This window comes from Hylobates moloch, unplaced genomic scaffold, assembly GCF_009828535.3.
Source record: "Hylobates moloch isolate HMO894 unplaced genomic scaffold, HMol_V3 SCAFFOLD_16, whole genome shotgun sequence".
NCBI lineage: Eukaryota > Metazoa > Chordata > Mammalia > Primates > Hylobatidae > Hylobates > Hylobates moloch.
The window spans coordinates 63,509,634-63,533,388 of record NW_026652291.1 but is presented as its reverse complement, the minus strand read 5'-3'; the positions used below and the strand labels follow the sequence as shown (position 1 = coordinate 63,533,388).

The 23,755-nt window shown below is 35.7% G+C and overlaps 1 protein-coding gene and 1 long non-coding RNA gene across 5 annotated transcripts in view; one reads left to right on the top strand and one right to left on the bottom strand.

Annotated features, from left to right (window-relative positions):
• LOC131381580 (uncharacterized) overlaps positions 1-13,033 on the bottom strand; it is a 119,713-nt gene extending 106,680 nt beyond the window's left edge. For both annotated transcript variants that reach the window (XR_009210414.1, XR_009210415.1), the window contains exon 1: positions 12,884-13,033. This is a non-coding gene — a long non-coding RNA (uncharacterized LOC131381580). The remainder of the gene's footprint in view (positions 1-12,883) is intronic.
• A 2,544-nt stretch (positions 13,034-15,577) lies between these two features.
• The window catches only part of NOVA1 (NOVA alternative splicing regulator 1), a 152,856-nt gene continuing 144,678 nt past the window's right edge, over positions 15,578-23,755 (top strand). For all 3 annotated transcript variants that reach the window (XM_032134892.2, XM_032134891.2, XM_032134895.2), the window contains exons 1-2: positions 15,578-15,721; positions 17,465-17,608. In XM_032134892.2, coding sequence (XP_031990783.1) covers positions 15,586-15,721; positions 17,465-17,608 — 280 coding nt within the window. In that variant the 5' untranslated portion in view covers positions 15,578-15,585. The remainder of the gene's footprint in view (positions 15,722-17,464; positions 17,609-23,755) is intronic.

The window sequence follows — 23,755 nt, the reverse complement described above, 5'->3', positions numbered from 1 at the left end:
CTACATAAAGAATCCAGCATCACACGTTATGTGTGAGTGACTTAAGTATTTACAAATTTTTTGAGAAATATCTATTTCAATACACTTTATTCTTCTTTCATTGACTATCAATAATATATTAAAATTAATATATTATTGTAAGTTAGTATTCTCTCATAAAGTAATAGATTTAAATTTAACTCTTCAAAGCCTCAGAAAAGAATTAGAGATAAAATTTCCTTGACTTCTTACCCATATTTCATATTTTCAAATTACTCTTATAGAAAGGCAGAACTATAAGGATTCTCAAAATGGTTTAATAAACTCCTTTATATTATAGATGAATAAGGTCCCAAAAGGTGAAGTGCTTGTCCAGTGTCACAGAGATAGTCAACAAAAGGGCTGAGAATGCAAAGAGCATAAAGTTAAGACATAGCATTTAATACTCCAAACTGAGTTATGAAAAGATTGAAATACAGAAAGACCATGCTGGAAAATATACTATATAGAGAATATTAAAATATATACAACTGGTACAGATACAGACATCCCTGAGTGAACTTTACTAGGAAGTCTTTAAAAGGGAGATCTACAGAAATAAAATTTTAATTTAGGTCTATGAGGTCTACTGAAATAACTTTGCCCTTATTTTCATTAGATATCTCCTAGTATTTTGGTTAGTATTACATATGTTGGTGGAGCAGCTTTCAAGCTGTTAACCTAAAATGAAAGAGCTGTGGATGGGTACTGTTTGAGCCCATTTGGGGAATTTCAAAAAGGCTTGTGGTGGTAGACAGAACTAGTGTCCTGAACTTCAATAGTAATTAAACTCAGAATCTGTCATTCATCTCGGTTTTGCAAATAAGCTGAGAAATTCAGAGATTTCTCATTGACAGAGAAATAGGAATTTACTGGGCAGTTCAATAGAAAAAGGGTTTTAGAAACTGTAAAAGATGAGAACTCTGCTTCTGGCTGTCAGAAGAGCTGACAGGATTCAGACAGGTTCCAGCAGGGAATTATGGCATTTTCTGTCAGAACCACAGAGCTGCTTGAGAGACCAGGACTGGATATTAATGTAGCCAGTGTGAATTTGCTCCACATACTAAGTTGCATACTTTATGTTCTAAAAAAACCTCAAATCATATTTCAAATTCCCTCTCTTTAGAGTAGTAAAAAAATTATACTTTTTGTATTTAATGAAGGGGACTCTTTTTCTCCCTAGAAATATCCAGGATCTAGTGGAGTTGTAGTTGGTACCTGTTCAGAAATTGAACATAAGGATGAGGATATGGACTGGTCTTTACTTACTGGGAATTGTATCTTTACCATTACTCCTTATGCTCCATGATGGTGTTATTGAGGCTAGTCTTCTACTATATGTTGGGCACTGGTCTACTGATAGGCTCATTAAATCCACCATGGTAACAGCACTTGCTGAATATATTCTCGGCCACAAACACCTATAGCACTGCTCTTTGGTTGCAATGCTAAGAGGTTGGTCTTTTCCAGCATGTAGGACTAACTTCACAACCAATTAGTAAAAATAATTCAGACAAAGGATGAGCTAAGTAAGTGAGAGGTTAAAAGAGATCATAGGATCGGGGTGTGATGAAGGGTTGTGCTAACAAAATATGCAATCTTTGGGATTAGTTGAGGGAATATAGGACCATGTCTATGACTCACATAATTGGTTTAAAGTATGAAAACTATATAGATTGAAACTGGGATTGAGGAGGGAGAGCCGGAAATAAATCTGCAAATAAAACTGAGAAACTTATTACCTAGGTTGTGGGGATATCCCAAGTCTATCTCCAGCTAACAACACTTGGATAAGCATGCTGCTTTGGCATATTTGAAGTAAGAAATAGGAAGCAAGCCTTGGTGTTCCATAAACATGTATTAACGAAGCCAATTCATGGATACATTTTAGTTGTTAGTATACATGGAAGAGACTAAACTTTAATTTTTCTATGCTTTCCATTTTTTGTTAGTTTCTACCTAAGTTCTATTTTTAAAATTCTTATCTTTCCTTAGTTTAGGAGGCAAAATGTTTTGTTAGACCAAAGGCAAGGCATAAGAGAAATTTTAGTTGTTGTGTAGTTTAGCATGGTGGGAGTAACTTTCATTTTGGCTTTGCATTTTAGAAAGAGCTAATAGAGCACAGAGGTGAAAATGTAGAATGGAAAAGTCTGGAACACTTAAAATATTTATCCTTTGTCATCCCAGGCTTTTCCCTTATGTAGAGTAGCAGGACTTCTGGGGAATAGGGCATAAAGAGGGCATATAAAACTATATATCAGAACCCTACTATGAGTGCCCAGGAATTTTTGGAGGCTCTGGAACATACCGTTAATATGACTTTTTCAAGATAAAAGAGAATCTTATCATCTCTTTCCTCATCTTTATTCTCCATTTTTTGTCTTCCTCCCTTAGTACCAACAAAAACCTTTTCTAAATCTTCATTTAGAAATAGAGTATGCTAAAAGAGCAAAGAAAGAAGGGAAAAAAAGGAAAATAAAAGAAATAGAGTATGCTAATATTCAAGTCATTAGGAAGTTATAACTACTGTATACTGGACTCTGATACTTTCCATAACTCATAAGAATAGTTAACATTGTACTGGAACAACTGGATTTCCACATGCAAATAAATGAAATTGGATCTCTGCCTCATACCATATACGAAAGTTAACTCAAAATAAATCAACGACCTAACTATAAGATCTAAAATCATAAAACTCTTAGAAAGATACAGGGGTAAATCTTCATGACATTAAATTTGGCAATGGAATCTTAGATGTGATACAAAAAGAAAAACAAAAGAAAAATAAGTTGGACTTTATTAAAATTAATAACTTTTATATATCAAAGGACATCATCAAGAAAATGAAAAGATATTTAAATTGGGAGAAAGTATTTGCAAATCCTATATCCAACAGGGCATTAGTATTCAGAATATGTAAAGAATACTCACATCTGAACAACAAAAAGTCAAAAGCTCAATTTAAAAATGGGCAAATAACTTGAATAGATATTTTTCAATGAAAATATACAAATGGACAATCAACACATAAACACATTTTAAAATGCTTAACATCATTAGTGACTAAGGAAATGAAAATCAAAATCCATAGAGATCCCACTACACACCTACTAGTATAGTTATAAAAACAAAAACAAAACAAAAAGAAGTGTTAATGATGGACGGACAGAAAGTGGAATTCTTGTATATTGTTGATAGGAATGTAAAATGATGCCGTTTCTGCGTAAAACAGTTTGTTCTTCAAAAAGTTAAACATAGGATTACCATATGATCCAGCAATTCCACTGAGTATGTATATATCCCCCCAAATTGAAAATTGGCATTTACAAAGATGTTTGCATACCAATGTTCCCTGTAATACTATTCACAATGGCTAAAAGGTGGAAACAACTCAAGTGTTCATCAACATATATAAATAGTTAAACCAAAATGTGATATTACCTATGATGGAATGTTACTCAGCCATAATGAGAAACGAAGTTCTTACATATGCTACAACATGGATGAACCTTGCAAACATCATGCTAACTGAAATAAACAAGGCACAAATTTGCAAATATTGGATGATTCCACTTGGATGAAATATCCAGAATTGGCAAATTTGTCTGCATGAAGGGAGAATGAGGAGTTATAACTTAAAGGGCAGAGGTTTTTATTTGAGGTGATAAAAGGTTCTGGAAATATAGAGTGGTGAAGATTGCGTAACATTGTGAATATAATAATGCCACTGAATTGTACACTTAAAAGTGGTTAAAATGGCAAATTTTATGGTATACATGTTTTGTCACAGTAAAAAGAGAATATCATAGCTAACATTTAGCAAACATTTAAAATATGCCAAGCTCAGTTATAAGCAAGCACTATTACATTAATCTATTTGATCTTCATAACCCTAATTCATACTATTAGGATTATGCCTACTGCTATACCAAACAGCCCCCCAAATTTTAGTACCTTAACATAGTACATGTTACCCCCCTCCCTGCTTCACATACTAGTCCAGTGAAGGCATTTTTGGTCATAGGCAGCTTTCTTTCACATTATGGTTCAGGGACTAGTAGCCTTATTGTTCACTACTTCCAGCTGATTGATGGAAGGGGAAAATATTATGAAGAAGGCACAATAATTTCTTAAAAACCATGAGGCTTTAGTGGTATACAGCAATTCAACTTTCATTCTCTTAGTGAGAAATAGTCACGTGGTCATACCTGAATGCATGGGAAGCTCAGAAACTTAGTGCCTGGCCAGATAGCCATCCTTCAAAAACAACATTACACTGTGCAAGGGGAAGTATACATTTTGATAGGGTACTTATTTTCTGTAGCAAAGGCAGGTGACATTATTCTGATTTTACAGGTGAATAAACTGAGCCACAAAGGGTGGACAGCTTGTCCAAGGTCACATGGTAGGTAAGAGGACAATACACAAACCCAGGTAATCTGATTTGAGGGTGTATACTTAATCACTACACTCTACTACCTCATGCTACAAAAGCTTTTCTACAAAATGGTAATGGTATATAATACTGCTTCTCATTTTTATCTTTCTGACACCTCCCTAATTCATCCTTCTTATTCAAATATGAAATGAGTGAAGAAATAATCTTTCAAGAATTTCCACAAATGTATTATTAATGCATCACGAGGATACACACTTTATGTTCAATGAAAACATATTTATTGTATTTATCTGGCCATTCTACAATGATAGAAGAAAGAATACTACACACACATACACACATAAAGTGCTTCTGTTTAGCTTTTAATTATTGTCAAAATATTATTTAAAGAAAATTATTAATATTTTCTTTCATAAATTATGTGTTTTACATTGGGTGTAACCTTTATAAACATGGGGCTTGTGCTAAATACTTGTATCACAGTATAATCTCTTTGTAGAGAATAAATAATTAGAGGATTCTGGAAAGATGGTGCAGAGTATCGGGGGAGTTACATTTTTTTTTACTGAGGTAAAATTCAGATAACACAAAATTAGCCATTAACCTTTTTATGGTATACCACAATTCATGGGTACTTTTTACATTCACAATGCTGTGTAACTATCACCTGTGTCTAGTTCTAAGGCATGTGCATCATTCCAAAAAGAAGACTCAAATCCATTAAGCAGTCATTTCCCATTTGCCATTTCCCCAAGCCTCTAGAAACAGTCTTTCTGTCTTTATGGATTTATCTATTCTGTACGTTTCATGTTAGTGGAATCATGTATTATGTGACCTTTTGAATCTGACTTCTTTCACTTAACATAATATTTTTGAGGTTCATTCATGTTGTAGCATGCGTAAGTTCTTAAGTCCTCTTTATGATTCAATGATTTTTGCATTGGATGACTATCACATTTTGCTTATTCCCTCATTAGTTGATGAAGATTTTGGTTGTTTCCACTTTTGGGCTATTGTAATGCTGTTATATGAATTTATGTTAAAGTACTTGTTTGAAAATCTGCTTTTAATTCTTTCATGTGTATATCTAGGAGTGGAATTGCTGAGTCATATGGGAATTCTATGTTTAACTTGTTAGGGAACTACCAAAGAGGATGGCTAGAATACACAGGGTAGCAATGGACTGAGAGAAAAGAGCTCCACAGAAATAAAACGTTGGAAATGCGAAAAAGTCCCTTTGAGTCTTCAGCTAAGTACTAATCAGCACATGCACTGGAGAAAACTAAGGATTAGAGGTTAACAGCACCTGGTGCTCACACATATCTGGGAATTGTTCTTGTTCCCACCACCCACAGTGTTGAAAACCTCACAATTCATTATGCATCAGCTGTAGTACTCAGAGGATATTCCCTCAGTTACACGCAAAATTAGCCCATTACTAAATGGTGATCTGGTCCCACCTAATAAAGCTTAGAAGACCCCAAAATTCCACTTTCTAAAGAACCACATCCCTTGAGAAAGCTCAAGAATATTTATAGGAACACAAAAACATCCAGCATCTAACAAGATAAAATTCACAACAACCGGTATCTCATAAAAAATTACATGCAGAAAAGCAGGACAATTTGATCCATGTTAAAGAGAAAAAGCAGATAGCCAAAATGATACCATAAATGACACACGGCAGATTCAATAAATAATGATAATAATTTTTTGTAACTGTCTTCCATGAGCTCAAGAAGGTGGAGGATTTACTGAACATATTAAGTAGATTCTTGGAAGGTATAGAAAAGACCCGGCCGGGCGCAGTGGCTCAAGCCGGTAATCCCAGCACTTTGGGAGGCCGAGGCGGGCGGATCACGAGGTCAGGAGATAGAGACCATCCTGGCTAACACGGTGAAACCCCGTCTCTACTAAAAATACAAAAAATTAGCCGGGCGTGTTGGCGGGCGCCTGTAGTCCCAGCTACTCCTGAGGCTGAGGCAGGAGAATGGCGTGAACCCGGGAGGCGGAGCTTGCAGTGAGCCGAGATCGCGCCACTGCACTCCAGCCTGGGGGACAGAGAAAGACTCCGTCTCAAAAAAAAAAAAAGAAAAGACCCAAACTTAACTTTTCACATGAAAACTATATGTTTAATGTTCCTGAGATAGGAAGTATATTAAATTCTTACTTGACCTTTATAAGTAGAAAATTCTAGGTCTAGTGACTATACAAATTTTGATAATTTGACTAGAATTATCAAAATAAAGTCATGGCTCCTGTATTAGTTCGTTTTCATACTGCTATACTGAATTGCCCGATACTGGGTAATTTATAAAGAAAAAAGGTTTAGTTGACTCACAGTTCAGCATAGTTGGGGAGGCCTCAAGAAACTTACAATCATGGTGGAAGGTGAAGGGGAAGCAAGGCACCTTCTTTACAAGGCAGCAGGAAGGAGACGTGCTGAGTGAAGGCTAGAAGAGCCCCTTATAAAACCATCAGATCTCGTGAGAACTCACAGTCACAAGAACGGCATGGGAGAAACAGCCCTCATTATTCAATTGCCTCCACCTGGTCTCTTCCTTGACACACGGGGATTATGGGATTGTGGGAATTACAATTCAACATGAGATTTTGGTGGAGACACAAAGGCTAACCATATCAGCTCCTCAGTCAAATTCTGGACAAACTCTGAAAGTTTTCTTAAGTATCTGGAAGGAGGTATTTAAGAGGTTAGTTACCAAAGTGACTAGTTCCTCCTGAAAGCCCGAGACTCAAAGCATATTTGGGCCTGCAGTTGCTCTCCATTCCCCCCCTACCTTCCTGACACTAAGCTTGCTTAGTCAGTGCCCACAATTGTGTAGTCCAGTTCCCTTAGTATTACTCTGTTACTATTTATCTATATTAAACAATAAAAATTAAAAACGTGTATATATTTATTGGTTTTATTTCTCTGGTTTCTCTAGTTGAAAGTTGACTAATGTATACCTAAAAAATTTGAGACATACCAGGCAGTTGCAATGCATGTATTTTATTAGGGGAGAGGTTTGAACAAAATGTAAAATAACTTTTTAAGACCATCAAAGAAATTTAAATACAGATCAGATATTTGGTGATATTAAGGAGTTTTGCTAATTATTTTCAATCTAATAATAGTATTTTAGTTTTTTTAAAAAAGTCTATAATACTTTTGAAGAAAAATGATGTGACAGAATTTGCTTCAAAATATCCTGAGGTAAGGGTTACAAAGGGAACAAGATTGGTCAGTTGATAGTTTTGAATGTGGGTATATAGTACCTGGGATTCATTACACTATTTTATCTCTTTTTGAATATGTTCCACATTTTCTATAATGAGAAGGTAAAATGAAAAAAAAACTATTTTTTTTACTATTTTTTCTACCACTACTACAGAATTAGAACAGCTCTACTCAGTTTCTTTTTGTCTCCCTCATTCTATCATACAAATAAACACACACACACACACACACAATCTTTGTATATATATATATGCACATATACATCCACATTTAAATGGTATTTTTTAATAAGTAAGTTCAATTTGCTCTCAATTATATGAAATGATACATGGATACAATAATTTAGAATTATATCTTGTAAATTACACACTCATGACTTAGCATGGTTATGACTACATAGGGAAACCAAAAGATTAAATATTAAAGCAAAATCTAGGAATGATTATGGTAATGTTTTTCACATCCAAATGGTTTATGGTAATGTATTTTTTTAATATACAAGGATGCCAATTTGTTATTGTACTTATAAACACAAATAATCTTGTTATAATTTTTTATTATTTGACCTGTAATAAACACTGGAAATAGCAAACTACATTAGAAAGGAGCCTTCACCAGAGGCATTAAAAGCTTATCCAGAAGTCAAGAAATACTATTGCTTATTTGAGTAGTAGGAAGTAAACAGATAAGAAATCTGAATAATCCATATTGCAAACTATTCCCTGATGCCATCTGCGTGTTTACTATTTATCATTTGAAGCTGTATTTCATTATATTTATAACATCTCATTTATTATTTCTTCAATTCACTTCATCTTCCTATATACAGTATTTTTTTTTTTTTTTTTTTTGAGACAGAGTCTCGCTCTGTCACCCAGGCTGGAGTTCAGTGGCGCAATCTCAGCTCACTGCAAGTTCCGCCTCCCGGGTTCACGCCATTCTCCTGCCTCAGCCTCTCCAAGTAGCTGGGACTACAGGCGCCCGCCACCACGCCCGGCTAATTTTTTATATTTTTTTTTTTAGTAGAGACGGGGTTTCACCGTGGTCTCGATCTCCTGACCTCGTGATTCGCCCGCCTCGGCCTCCCAAAGTGCTGGGATTACAAGCGTGAGCCACCGCGCCCGGCCGACAGTATTTTTTAATGAAGGAGCTATCCTATCAAAATGATTGTTTCCATATTTAAATGTGAAAAGATACATTTAAAAAATTATATTCTACCAATTCCTATGTCTATTTTTGATCTCTGGCCTTAGCTCTAGCTAAGAACATCACAAAAGGTAGAAGATGTGACAATGTACTAATTTATTACACCACAATGATGGCATAAGAGTGAACTATGATAAATATTTCTATTATTTACACAGAGAGGAATTGCAACGTCAAGTAATCTTATGAATCCACAAGATCTTATGGTTAAAATGGAAAGGTCTACAACAAAAAGTCGTATCTCTTGAGTATTTTTAGGGTGACCATATAATAATCTAAGTTAGGACAATTTTGAGGGTATTAACAATTTTTCTGGGACATCTGGCATAAGCCAGGACCATTTGGGGGCAATTGGACTTGGAGTCAACCTAGGCTTTATCAGAATACAGTATATATGGTATACAGTCCAAGTGATTTAAACTTGGTTGACAAAACATATAAATACTAGTCAATTATTGCTTTTAGTCTACTTTTGTAGTTCTTTTTTAGATCATTTTTCTTCTCCTTTTATATCTTAACATCTTTATCTTTCATTGTTTTACTCCAGAAATTTTTCACATCTGAATGTTTTAAAAGATTCAACTATCACATTTTGAACTGTGGTTCCAAGAAAATGTATTTTCAACTGTAGATTTTAATAAGTATTATTGTTTTTAAAATGCAAAAATACAGACAGTAAGTATATTGAATATATTCTTTACATTAATCTTGTCTTCCTTTGTATTTATTTTTCATGGTGCCTAATGGTACATCTTCAAAATGTGTATGGCTAACTCATTTAAAAATACATGGTAAGGTACATATTATGTACATTGATTTTGATAATATTCTTTGTCAGATTCTACAAATGGTAGAAAATATACTATTTTTTTTTTTCAAGAAAAAGGAACTTACAGAGCATCTATCAAGTCTCCTATTATATGGATGGGAAAATTAAAATTCCGAGAAGTTAAGCTACTGTAAGTCACAAAGTTAGTGCGTGGAAGAGTCAGAACCAGATCATCAATTCAAGGTTCCTTTTTTAACTATTTTGAAATAATTTTAGACTTAAAGAGGAGTTGCAAATATAGTAGAAGTTCTCCTGTACCCTTCACCCAGCTTCCCCTAATGTTTACATAACCATTATACAATTATTATGAAGTTCTTTTTTATTGCACTGTGTAGTCTTAGTTCAGATTTATTGCCTTTAAGTCAAGTATGTAAAGTATGAAATGACACATTTCATAATATTTAGAAAAAGTGCTAGAAAAATTAATGATCCATTAGAAACCAAGGAAGCATATTCAGTGCCAAAGAATTTAGTATTCTTTCTAATCCTAACATATCTATTAGGATGACATATTTACAAATGGAATATTAAGATTTGGGGACTTTGAAATAGTATAGAACACATTTATGTCTCTATGTAAATTAGTGTGAGCTTTCATACTTTTATAGACATATCCACCAATAGTGAATTTATTATTATTATTAAGTAGAGAAACATGAAAACTGTTTAATTTTTGACAAGGTAAAGTTCAATAAATAATTTTTCTATTAGTGAAATCTTAGAAAAGTATTTCTAATCAATATGTCTATTTATAGAACTTGTTATAAAAGATTGGGATAGGTCATGTATCTTTTGGTATATATTTGCTCCTATTTTCTTTGTGCTACATCGAACAGCAACAACAACAACAACAATAACAACAACAAAATCAGAATACATACATTGATTCTTCATGACTTATATCTTAAAAAACTAAAAATTTGTTTGCAAAGAGCCCAGAGAAAACAAATTATTCAGGCTTTTTACACTCAGTGCTTGGTTACAGTATTTGAATTATAGAAATTATAAAGCCTTCTTTTTTTAGTACTTTAAGCTTTCCAAATTATTTCATTATCCTTACTATTTGATTCCCAACAATACCTTGTATTAACAGTCTTCTCATTTTCTTTTTCCCTAAATTTAGGTTGATACTTGTAACGAACTGGTAGAGCCTCAATCATATGTCTGTGCTCTATCATTTTAGTGCTCACTGGCCTGATTTTCCATCAACATGGGGATGTTCTGACACCAGGAGGTATTAATGCCCCAGCATTTCCAGCCTGTGTAAGGGCAGCGCGACTCCAGTGGCCAGAGAAAGTGCTCAGAAAAAGATGCAGTGCTGGCAGTTGAAGACTGGCCAGCATGAATTGAGTTAATGCCACTAGGAATAGATCTCGACCAATGGCTGAAGGGAGCTAGTATATATATATCTCAGCTTTCTCACACTTCCAGTGGGATAGTTCTAGGGCTAGTGGTTTAAACTGGCTCCAAGAAAATCACAGTGAGATTAAAAACAATGACAACTTGCTTGGCAATTTACAATTTTTTTTTTTTTCTTTCCTTCCCTTCCCTGCCTCACTTCCCATGTCCTACTGTGCTTCCTGAAATTATTTCCAAAATACACTACTTGCACTTGAATCTTTAAATCAGGGTCTGCTTCTGGTGAGACACAAATTCAGAAAATGTTTTCCCAAAGCATTCAAGAGACATTCAAGTAGTGAGAGTATTTATGTTCTGTATTATGTTTTGAGTAACAGGATCGATTGTAGGAAAAGCAAGAGAATGGAGACAAAGTGAGTTTAGGGATATCTGCGGATATCAACTATCTGTCCTTTGTCTTGAAAGCCAATCATTGTTACTGAAAATAGTAAATCTTATGTCTATGTTACTTAGCCTGAAACAGGAAGAAAACTCTCTCAATAAAAGACAATAAAGACTGGGGAATGTGTTCTTCATATTAATATCATTTTCTATCATAGTTGCTTATATTTATAACTAACACAAGTTCTATGGTGTCTTAAGTTGTTATAAATATTATTAAATTAGTAGAGCTGAATTGCTTTGTTAATAAAAAATAAAATTATATTTATTTTTGGAGAAGTAAAAGGTCAAATGCTTCTATTGTATTTTTAAAAAGTATATTCTAACAGTTTATTTGTAGCATAAAAGGTATGTCATACCAAATATTAATAAACGGAGATCTACTAATCATTTTTAGTTATTCAGTTTTATTAGCTGGTACAAAATGCAGAAAACAAAGGGTAAAATGTTTGTTCTGTCCATTTAATCAGAATTATAGGGATATGCAATAAGAATGATGTAGAAGTATAATTTTTTTAAAAAAACGACAAAATATACTAAAAAATGGAAGCTTAATTAGAATTTATTCTCTGATAATCTTCATTGTCCAAATTTTTAATAGTTCGTAGCTGACTGACACTTTGATGTCTGACTAGGTCTTGGGATAGTCTCTGTGATTCCTGGCATATCATACCTAAGTTACCATTCAGCATCCCATCCACATTAAAAATTATATCTACCATCTCTGGGCCCCATGGAGTGATAGGTATAATAGTATTTAAATATTAAGTCTGAAGAAAGAAATCAGAGAAGGGTCAAATAAATACTATAAGAATACAGTGTGACTTTTATTTAATAGCATGTATCTGTAAAGCAATTTAACTTACAAGCTCTTTTTCAACTTAACCGATGCATGGCAATGCCAAATATTTTCTAAACTGTTAGATATATTTTATTTTTAGAAATTTGTTAAACTAAGGTTTTCCAATTCTAATATCAGTCTTTCTCCAATTCAAAATTACATTCTACTGAATACTTTGCTCAAGCTTTAATGTAATATGTTTGAATTATCTGTCCTTCAAATATCTTTGTCCACTGTCGTTTACTGTTTTCAAACAATCTAGTGCCAAATACCAGCCCTTCTGTAATTTTTCATTTAAAAACGTCCTTACATAATTTTGTACATTGAACACTTTCTACAATGTCTGGCATCAGCCGTTTACTATCTTGAATATCACATACTTATTCCAAACCCTTTTTCCTCATCACAGCTCCATTTGTACCCAATTGTATGTTTAATTCCTCTTTATTTTGGTCATGAAGGCTATATGGTGGTTTCCTATTACATTACACATCAGATCAAAATTTTGGACTTTGGTTAATAGACTTTTTCCAATATGCACTAACTTACCTGCTTTCCTTTTCTTTCAGCTCTCAGCATACCTTCTTCACTGATTGAGGCAAACGTGTTTTCCGTAGTCCAGATGAACTTTTAGTCCCAAACTAACGTTATTCTCTTCCTCATTCAGTGGACTGATATCTCTCATTGCTTAAAAAGCACCAGAAATCCCAATGCCTCCTAGATGATTCTTCCAACAAGAATGCTATGAGGAGCGTTAGTATTCCTTGCCATTGCCTATTTAATCTACCAGGAATTAAATTTTATTCTATTCACTTTGGTTATTGCCTAGATATGCACATATCCTTGGTTAGAATATCATAATTACAGTGAAGTTCCTTCATATGCTAGCTTAGCATGAAAGCCATCTTTTTGGTTGAATTGTTGTAGTGGAAAGTATAGGGAAGGAATATCTTCATTCTACAAATCTAGTGAATATGTTTATACCTTTTTACAGCTTAGAATACATTGCCACAGTCTCTCTCGTTTGACTCCCAAGAATGGCGGAAATTGGTTGGAGTCTCAGTCCCTGTTTTGAGTGGGAGGGAATCCGGAGCTCTAATGTATTGCAATACTTAAGACAGCAGCCTTTGCAGTCACGAAGACCTGAGTTTGAAATTACTACAATGTTTATAACTGCGTAACTTTGGGTAAATTTCTAATATCTTTAAACCTAAACTACCTCATAAAATGGGGACAGTAATAACTACACGACATACTGCATGTAATTGACACAGCATGCAAAGTGGATTGTTTGCCACGTGGTAATCCCTTAATAAATGGCAACACGTTAAGGGATTTGCCCAAGATACACTTGTAAAACAGCCTACAAGGACGAGAAACCAGGAAAGATTTCAGACTCCGAAGCCCATGCTTTTCTACTACCCTGCTTCCTAGAACACTGAGTTAATTAAACTACTAACTTGATGAACGACCTTGAGCAAAATACTTCACTGAGTCAGTTTACTCATCTGTAAAATGAGGGACTTGATTTAGATAATGCCTAACGTCCTTTCAGAGCCTGTTCCAGCTACATTAGATGTTTTATCCGGTGTTGTAGGGTTGACGTTCAGGTCCGTGGTATGTCCAAGATCTGTATAATTATAAGCCGTGCACATGGCAATGAATTTTATTCCGACCCTCGTATTTCGTTCAATATTTAGTTCTGTGTGCACACTCAGCTGTTGCCTGTCTTTAGTCTGCCTACCAGCGCCTTGTGAAGGGAAGACCCACACCTAGCTTTATTTATTTATATCCTGGCTTGCTCCCGAAAGGATTTAAGGCGGCGAGTGACACTCTAAGTCCCCTAACGGTGTCACACAGAGCGATTAAGAAATCCTCTTTGGATGAAATCATCCCGTAGAAAATCGCCGATGAGTGAGATGCTAATTAATGTCTTTTACCCAACTCTTAAAAATAAAAACTAATGCACCTAGCAAGAAGTCCTGGAAGCATACAGTGCTGGCTCTCCCTCCAGCTCTGACGCTGTCCCACCCGTTGTCAACGGTCACTCGAATGCCCTTCTTAGACTAGCCAAAATTGTCGCCGCTCCAGTACCAGCTGGACCAAGATCCCACCCCGCCCCTTCGCTGCCCCTCACCACCCAAGTTTCCTGATTGGGAAGGGGCCCGAAGAACCTTTCTCACATTTCCATTTTATTGGCTGGCACGGCTGTCAGTAATCTCTCCTTCCCGCCTTCTAGCCTAGCGCGTTTCGTGGACCCCTTGGTTTCTGCGACAAGCCGCTTACGCTTGCCTGAGCCGTGTTGCCGGGGACCGGCGACCTTTCACCCCTCCCTTCCCACAGGAGCGCCCCGGCCCCCGCCCCCGCCCCAACCGCCGGCGCGCGTCCTCACCGCGCACGCGCTCCCCTCGCGCGCGCACACACGCTCCCTCGTCCCCGCCCGCGGTGTTCCCCCTCAGCCCCAGCCGCCCCGCCGGCTGAAGCATCGGCGCTGGGAGGCGGCGGCGCTGCTGAGAGGCAGGGACCCGAGCGCGAAGTGTGTGGGAGTCTACGAACTCAACCCCTCTCTACCCTCCCCTCACAGCCACCCCCCCCCCCCCCCGCCCCCCCCCCCCCCCCCGCCAACAAGCGGGAGAAATAATGAGCGAGACCGGGCGGCAGCAGCAGCAGCAGCGCCGAACAGCCCAGGCAACGGCAGAACCGCTCCGGCAGCGGCGGCGGCGGCAGCACCAGCAGCGGGAGCGAGCGCAACGCTAGCGCGGCGCGGGGACCGCCGCGCTCTTTCTCGGCTCCTGCCCTCTTCTGCCGCTCGCTCCTCTTTCGGCATCCACCTCCTTCCCCTCCTCCTGCTCATTCACTCTTTCCCTCACTCTCCCCTCCTCCTCGGCTTCTCCCCGCGCCCCGCCAGCCCTCGCGCTCTCCCACTCCCTCTGCCCGTCCTCCCCGGTCCCCTCCTCCCGCTCATTCACTCGCCCCTCTCCCTTCTCCACTCTCTCCCCCTGTCTCCTTTCTTCTTCTTCTTTCACCCTCCGTCTCTCACACCCCCTCCATTCCCCTGTCTCCTTTCTGACACTGCACTGCAGCTGCTCCTCAGCCCTGCCCCCTCCCCAGTGAGAACAAACCAGCAACATTGCTTTTTTTCCTAAAGAGATTTATATTGATCCGATTAAAAAAAAAAAAAGAAAAAGAAAAGAAAAAGCCAAAACAAAAGGGAGAACCTTCTCCCGGTAGCAGCGGCAGGAACTGCAAACATGATGGCGGCAGCTCCCATCCAGCAGAACGGGACCCACACTGGGGTTCCCATAGACCTGGACCCGCCGGACTCGCGGAAAAGGCCGCTGGAAGCCCCCCCTGAAGCCGGCAGCACCAAGAGGACCAATACGGGCGGTGGGTATCGCTTCCACCTCCCCGCTGGCCCCATCCCCCGCCGCCCGCCCCTGCCTCCCTCCCTCTCGCCGTTCTCCCTCCCTCCCTCCCTCCCGCGGCCCGGACACCTCCAGCCCGAACCCGGCGGCTCCTGCGCCCCTGCCCCGCGCCCCCTCCCCTGCACCTGCCCCGCGCCTGGCTGTCCCCGACACATTTCCATTTCTGTGTTTATCATTCATCAAAATGGCGACCAGTTTTTCGGAATAGACCTATCTTTGCATTTAATCGGTCCAGAGGTTGACCATGTAAATATCCTAGACCTGGGCAAGAAGGTCCATTCAGGAGGAGGAGGAGGAGGATGACCCTGGAGTGAGGTGATGGCCGCCCGAAGATGCGCGCTGCGTTTAACAGTCTGAGAAAATAAATAAATAAATGGCACTTGGGTAGCGGATTGCGAATGATTGGGGCGCCGGAGAGTTTTTCCTCTCTCCATCCTCTTGCTTTGGGCCACAAGTAGTATGCAAAATCTTGATGAGTGCATGCCCTTACCGCACTTAGATTGTCGGTGCAAATATTTCATTGATTTGTCTTCAGGGGGGTGCATACGAGGGCGGGGGTGTCTGGAAAGGTGACTTGTTAGTTAACATCCTGCGCTTCCTTGGAAGATGAGTTTTAACGGGACCGATATCGCTTCTTCATTTGCACTGGAGTCATCTTAACAATGCACCCAATGCATCGAAGCAGAGGTGAATTTATCTCCAGCATATGCATTGTAGACGGATGGGGGTCTTTTGAGTGGCACGCCGCAACATTTGGAACATTCATTCACATTAAGAAAGCTGGATTTGCCGGGGTGTCTCCTGTATAAGACGTGATCAAGTTGACGGAAATTAAAGTTTGTGGAGTTGGCTTTATTTTCTAAAACATTTCATTTTATTTTTCCTGGTTCTTCCACCCCCTCTCCGTTTTAAAAGTTGTGATTATTTTGGGAAAGGAACATTATGTTTTGTCACTTTTAAGCGTATTTAATATAAATGACTCCTAAGCTTTTTAGTATTGGCAAAATTCTTCTTAAGGTCCTTTAATTAATGAGCTTAAAACGAGATCACGGTAGACTAAGAAGTGCTAAAGAAATGCACTAGGATTAGTTAGATTTGCCAGTCCACCACACTGAGTTATTTCCTGGCAGTTATTGAAGACTTGGAATACACCCCACAGTTTGGGTGGATTATTTGGTAGGAGAATGGTTGTTTTGCGGACTTTAAGTAGGATATAGGCAATGGCTAATTGTAGTCCTTATGTGTCTGCTAATGACAAATAAATATAGCTCATCACTATTTACAGTCCTGGGCTTTTCTTCTTTTTCAATATGTTAAGTGAAGGTTTGTCATCTTGTAAATCTATGAAGTTTTGTTAAAGGGTCAGTTCACTTCATTTTGCCACAGATAGAATTGGAAGATTTCCATGTTTGGAATAACAACTGGAATTTAGTCATCAGTTTTTACAGTGCTGCAAAATAATAGAATATGTTTATATTTTAATTTCAAGCTTGAAAGTATAAATCCTATAAAATGGGAAACATTTTGTACATATTTGTTTTTCAGTGTAATTGGCTTATTTTCATTCTCAAAAAATGTTTAACTTCATATTTCCTGCAGTTATATACCCAGTGCTTTAGTTGCTGTTTTTCTCTCTTGAGGGTGGAGAGGGGATACAAAGTTTGAAATACTGTGTTAACCGAGTATATTTCTTTGCATTTTTCAGAAGACGGCCAGTATTTTCTAAAGGTTCTCATACCTAGTTATGCTGCTGGATCTATAATTGGGAAGGGAGGACAGACAATTGTTCAGTTGCAAAAAGAAACTGGAGCCACCATCAAGCTGTCTAAGTCCAAAGATTTTTACCCAGGTAGGTGCAATGGTGAAGAGATTATTTGATGAGCTCCTCACAGGAAAGAAAGATCTACTTGTGTGCTGTCTTGAAAGAATTTTTAAACAATACTGGAGACTTTATTTAGATGTTGCTTTATTGGAATATATTGTTGAAAAATTTTCAGATTATTTCTATTGTTGATTATGCCTTTTTCCTGTAATTGTTGTACCGTGTATGTGAATTAGAGCAGTTGCAAGATGATTCGGGTATTTCTGAATAATTCTTATTAGCAAAAAAAACTCAAAAATTTAAAGATAGAAACCTGGACAGCTGGCATCAGGAAATAGGGTTCTTCTGAAGTTTTCAGACATCATTGTAATGACAATTAGCTTAGAGTGAATTCAGAAGAGGGGGGTAGGGAGGCTTCTTAAAGAATGGACCATTTACTTCTGAATCCATTATGTACCTCTTTCTGCTTCATTGCTTTGTTTGTTGGCCTTGGAGTGAAGTAAAGAGGACAAGTGTTGCCTCTTCAGATTTTTTAAATACTGCAGTTTTAATGCAATTGATATAAGGAAATTTATACTGTTATGCAAGAAGTGAAATAATGCTTCAGAATTCATGTTAACTTAAGAGCTAAATTTGATTAAATATGTTGACAGTGCAGTACAGTAACTTACTGGAATATGGGAAGTTCCTTGGTGGTATAAATTTTTTGTTTTTTACTTTCAAGTATGCCTTTTTAAGTGTTAAATAGTTCTGCATGTCCATCTTTTTCTATTTTTTTCTTACATTTTGCTAATCACTATATCTATTTTAGGTTTAAGGGAAGAGCCTCTGTAATTGAGTAGTACATTTCCTAGATAAAACATTATCAGCTGATTTGCTTTTATTTAAATCTAGCTTTCTGTGATTTTTTAAAAGGTTATTTTATCTTTATGGCTATCAAAAACGTTAATTCAGTGCTGAGGGAACCAATACTGCTTTAATTTTTTTCTTCCTGGTGGAAAAGAAAAGCTGATTTGCTTTCAGTGATCTAATTCAGTAAGAGTTCTTTAATACAGCAAAGACATCTGGCATGAATGTAAGCAGAACATTTGGAGGACTTCTTTTTCATAGCCAATCACTTGGTGTTAGAAATGGACCATTATACTGGATAAGAAGGTTTTAGAATGGTTGAAACTATCATTTAGTTTTACAAAGTAAATGTAGTATTTTTTGTAAACATCAAACTTATTAAACTAAAAAGTAATATATTAGACTTGATATTCCTCTAAAGTTTGTTTCCTATGAGTGTAGTTTTGCAGATGGCTTTCCTTGTCTCTGAAACTTTCCTTATGCATTAAGAAAGTTTGCTAACATATTCACATTCATATGTTTAAAACATATATTATGATTAAAAAAAATGTGAAATTGTGAAAACCCTTAGTACAAATGAAAGCACTCAAAAGAGCTTGATTGCAGAATTAATAATGTGGTAGTTCTAGGAAAAGAGCTGCAATGGTAAATTAAATTCACTGTCAATAGATGAAAATGAAATAGCTTTTTTGCATTATACATGAGGTGGTATCAGATGTGCAGGGATGTTACAGAAAATTGGTGTTTATCAAGGATATTCCAAATAGTAAATTAAATGCCTTTTCATTTGAATATAGTTTATTTTCAGTGGGTTGGAAAGGGTGCACTGAGAATTAGATCTTTTGTTTTTAGTCCACTTAGTTGTACATTTTTTGCTTATTACATTGAAATTGATTATTTATAGTTCTGAGGCATGTTATTTGTATAGAGCAAGAATATCTGTTGGAAAAAAATTGAAAGCTGGAATGCGTTGAATAAAATTTTGTGTGTGTGGTGACGTAACCTGATCAAATGTGAGTTGGAATGTTGGATAAAAGAAGGCTATACTTTGCCGGTAACAGGTGGAAACCAATCACACAGTGTGGGACCAATTTTAAGGATAAAATAAAGCCTTGTAGTTTATAAGAAGCTTAAAGAATTCTGAACAGTTTGTATTAAAATACAATTTTAACTAGATTATTACCTGTTTGGACAGATAATCTCTTTGCTTCAGATAGACTTTAATTTTAATAGTCTTTCTCTTCGCACTTGACCACAAGTCTGCAGAATAATTTTAAGATCCTGGTATTCTTCAACATAGCCTCTGAGCTCTTTTCAATTTCTCTTACTCAGATGTACATAAGGGACACTTACCTTGCACATCTCATATGAGCTAAATTATAAACTGTGATCATATCACTAAGTTATAAAGAATTTCTTAGAGGATTAATGAAATCATTTGGAAGCCCGTTTTTGTGTCTTTCATACATATATGAAGTTCTTAAAGCTATATATATGTATATTTATGACTGTCATAATCTACTAGAACAAATATGCCTAATGTTTATTTCATGAAGCCCCTTTTCTGTTTCTCATTTGGTAAGAGCATATTTGGGGAAAAGTCTACTTTAGTTGTATAACCTAATGGATTTTCTCAAATTACCCAAGTTTTTAAGCAGAATGTAATTGTGTTTATAAGGTTTAGTTGAAATACTAGTGTGTTTTCGGAAACTTTCTTCAGGATGTATAACACAGAATACAGACACACTCTGGGGACATTTTAACACATTTTAACTCAAACGATAGGTACTTTAAAAAATTATAGCCAATATAATTTCCATGTATGCTTATTTGTTTTTCCTATTTCTTTTGAAAATATCATAAGCAACCCTGCCTTTATGAGTAATTTTTAAAATTATGGTTGAAATGAAGAAAACATTTTTGTACATTAATTAATTTGAGAATTTGTTCAGCTGGATATTGCATTGTGTTTTTCAGTGTCATGTATTAAATAACAAACGAGAAAATTGTGTGATGAGGAATTGTAAAATGTATTCTTCAATTACTGCAATCAGATAAAATGATCTACAAGTAGATCATTTTTGCTGTACTACATAATCCATTTATCTATTTTACAAAATCAAATCTTACAGAGTACTGACTTAATTCTGGTGGTTTAGGAATATACCTTTTTTTCTTACATGATTAGAGCAAGCCAATTTGATTTACTTATATATCTTTTTATAATTAGGTTATAGCAAGTTACCTTGTAGTAAAAAACAGCTTTCTTGGTTTGAGGAATATATTATTGTGTGCCTTTTCAGAGTGATGATAGTTTATTTTTATTCTTTTATTTGGCATAAGGATATGTTTAGTTTTTGTTAATAATCATATTGGTTTTATCTGTAAAAATTATTTAATGAATGGTTCAGGTAGGTAATCCGAAAAACTTACTGCATGTGTTATTGGTTGGAAATGATAATGGATGTATGCAATAAATATTTTCATGTATTCCTTAGATTTTAGAACATATCATAGTATACTTATTTTTATTCTATTATATGATATTCGTTACATCAGTCAAACAGAATCCTTCATTATAGTGTTGGAATCTCTATTTTACACTGTTTTTATATTTGTCATTATAAAACTAGGATCACATTTAATAAAAAAATTTCCTTTTATGATTCTTAATTTAAAATTTGAAATTATTATTTGTGCATTCATTATATTTCAATTTTTCTTACTGTCCAAATTGGGTGGTGCTTTTTTAAAATAACACAAACCATTACACATTTTTTTAAATCATAAAAGAGCAGACTGTAAGTGAAATTTTTTTATAGGGAAGGAAAGACCCAACATTGCTTTAATTTTGAAAAGGTGAAAATATAGTGGCCAAATTAAACTTTAGAACTGGAATTGTGTAATTATGATAATTAATTTTTTGTAAATCAGAGGAGATAATGAATTTAAAACATTATTTCTGTTTACATCATTGAAGGAAGAGTATTATGATATTGGTAGTATATATGAATGTGAATCTCTTACAGCTTCTAAAAGTTGCAGTCTGTACTTTGATCTTAGATGCAAAGAATATTGGACATTTATTGAAATATATTTTAAGACAAAATTAGTGATAAATAGAACTGTAACAAGTAGAGAAAATAAAATAGTATAATTTCCAACATTGTTGGGTGGGTTTAATAGGATAGTTATCATTACACTAGGTTATACTTTTGATTTTAGTATTATCAAAGAGTTGCTGACACATAAAGTGTTTCTCCTTGAATCTTAAAGTTGTAATGTTTATTTGACACATTACCTATTGTTGGGGTTACTTTTATCTTTATCTCTATATTTACAGTTGAAGGAGAAACATAATCTTTTCCTTAAACATTAGTATCTCTGAAAATTGGCTGTATTTTGGTTTTTTTTTAATACTTTATTTTCTTACTTTAAGCAATAAGAAATCTTAACATTTGAAGGAACATTACTGGCATAGCGCAGTCTATATTAACATTACAGTTTCCAAAAGATACAATTTTATTCTTATCTTGTGTATGCAAATGTTTTGTGGGGTTTTTAGAGAGATGAATTAGCACTAAAAATTTTAGCTGTACATTTTATTTGATTCCTTTTTGTATCATTTTGATGTTGACATAGTAAGTTATAAGACATCATTAATTTATAGTGTTGGTGTTTTCATGAATCATATACACAATGTCACTTTGAAATTTGCTTTTTGATGCTTTCTGGGCTTTGGTAAAACAGCTCATTTAAAATTTGGTCATTATAATGAAATATATCTAACAACATTGCCTTGCAAATACTACCCCAAAGGATTTCAGGAATAGTTTAAACATAGTGAATACAGTTGGTGATATAGTTCAATACTTATGTATTGAAGATGTTTCATACAGCAGGAGGAAAAATGATCTGTGTCTTGAAAATGCTAAGGAGTATGTGATATCACTAAAAACCTGACTGACAACCATCAATGAAAAACTTGTGTATTTTACAGTTGTATTGTTTGGGAGTTTTTTGCTCTGGCTTCAGAGAATTAATTTTTTAAAAAATTATTAAATGACATAAATGACATTTATTGACTACATATTATGCCACTTGTTAACTAAATTTCAGCACCTAATAAACATTTTTAACCATAGTTTTTAACTATAGAGTCTTAGTTGTGTCCAGTTTAGTGGAGCTATATTTTAAAACACAACTTTTATGAGTAAGTGCTGCTTTTCAAAATAAAACTGGGGGGACGAAGGTGGGAGATTTGTGCTTGATTGCCATCTCATTTCCATCTTTGGATACAGCTTTAGCATAAAGTTAAACAACATCTGCAGAGATCTGACTGACAAACATCTCTCTGGGACTCATCATTGCAGCCTGCAGCAGGTGCATTCAGCTTTGCAGTCTTTTCCAAAAAGAGGTTAGTTTGTTTTAACATTTATCAGTAGACCAGTGGGAGCAAGTGACTAGAGAGAAGAGGTTAGTTGTCACTTGTTCGGTACTGGAATACTACAGGTAATTGGACTGGACTGGTGGGAACTGCAACAGTGTGTATCTCACATTGCACTGCAGCTGCTATGGAGCTTAATTAACCTGACCCTCAGAGACTGAAGTGTCATGGTATAAAACGCAACATGCAAGGAATGAAGTAGTGCTTTTCAATACTTTCTGATGCTTGGGTTGATGAAGTTTCCATTTTCATTTTATTCTTTAAAGATATGGCATCAGCTTTCCTATGTCTTTAATATGGAAATATTTTCAACTAAATTGATTTTTCATGAATCTGATAGAATGTACATAAAACAAGGATAGGGTCTTTAGGTATAGAAATAACAAAAAAAAAAATCTTAAGTGAGAAGCATTTACATTTCACTATTCCACCAGTACATATGTAAAACATGAGTGAATGGAAATAAGTGGAAGTACTTGGTAGTTCTTTTTAAAATATTATCTCAGATTAACATTTATTTTTCATAGGAAGTTAAAAAAATGTAAAATTTAAGTTGTATCTTTTTAGAATATTGATGGCTTTGGCAAGTAAACTTTGCAGAGTAGTTTGAAGTGTTCCAACAAACAGGACAGGTGTAGCATATTAAAAATATTTTTAAGATTTTGAACTTAATGAATTCTACCGAAATGTTTCCCACATTTAATTACAAGTAAATTAAAATTTAGTCAAAATCTCAAAAAATTAGTGTGTCATTTATTTCTGTTGTTTTTAATTTCTCAATCTGTTTGAAGTATTGACTTTGAGTATGCATCTGTGGCATATATACAAGTTTCTTGTGTGTTCTAATAGTATTCCCAGTGAATATAGATATCTTATCA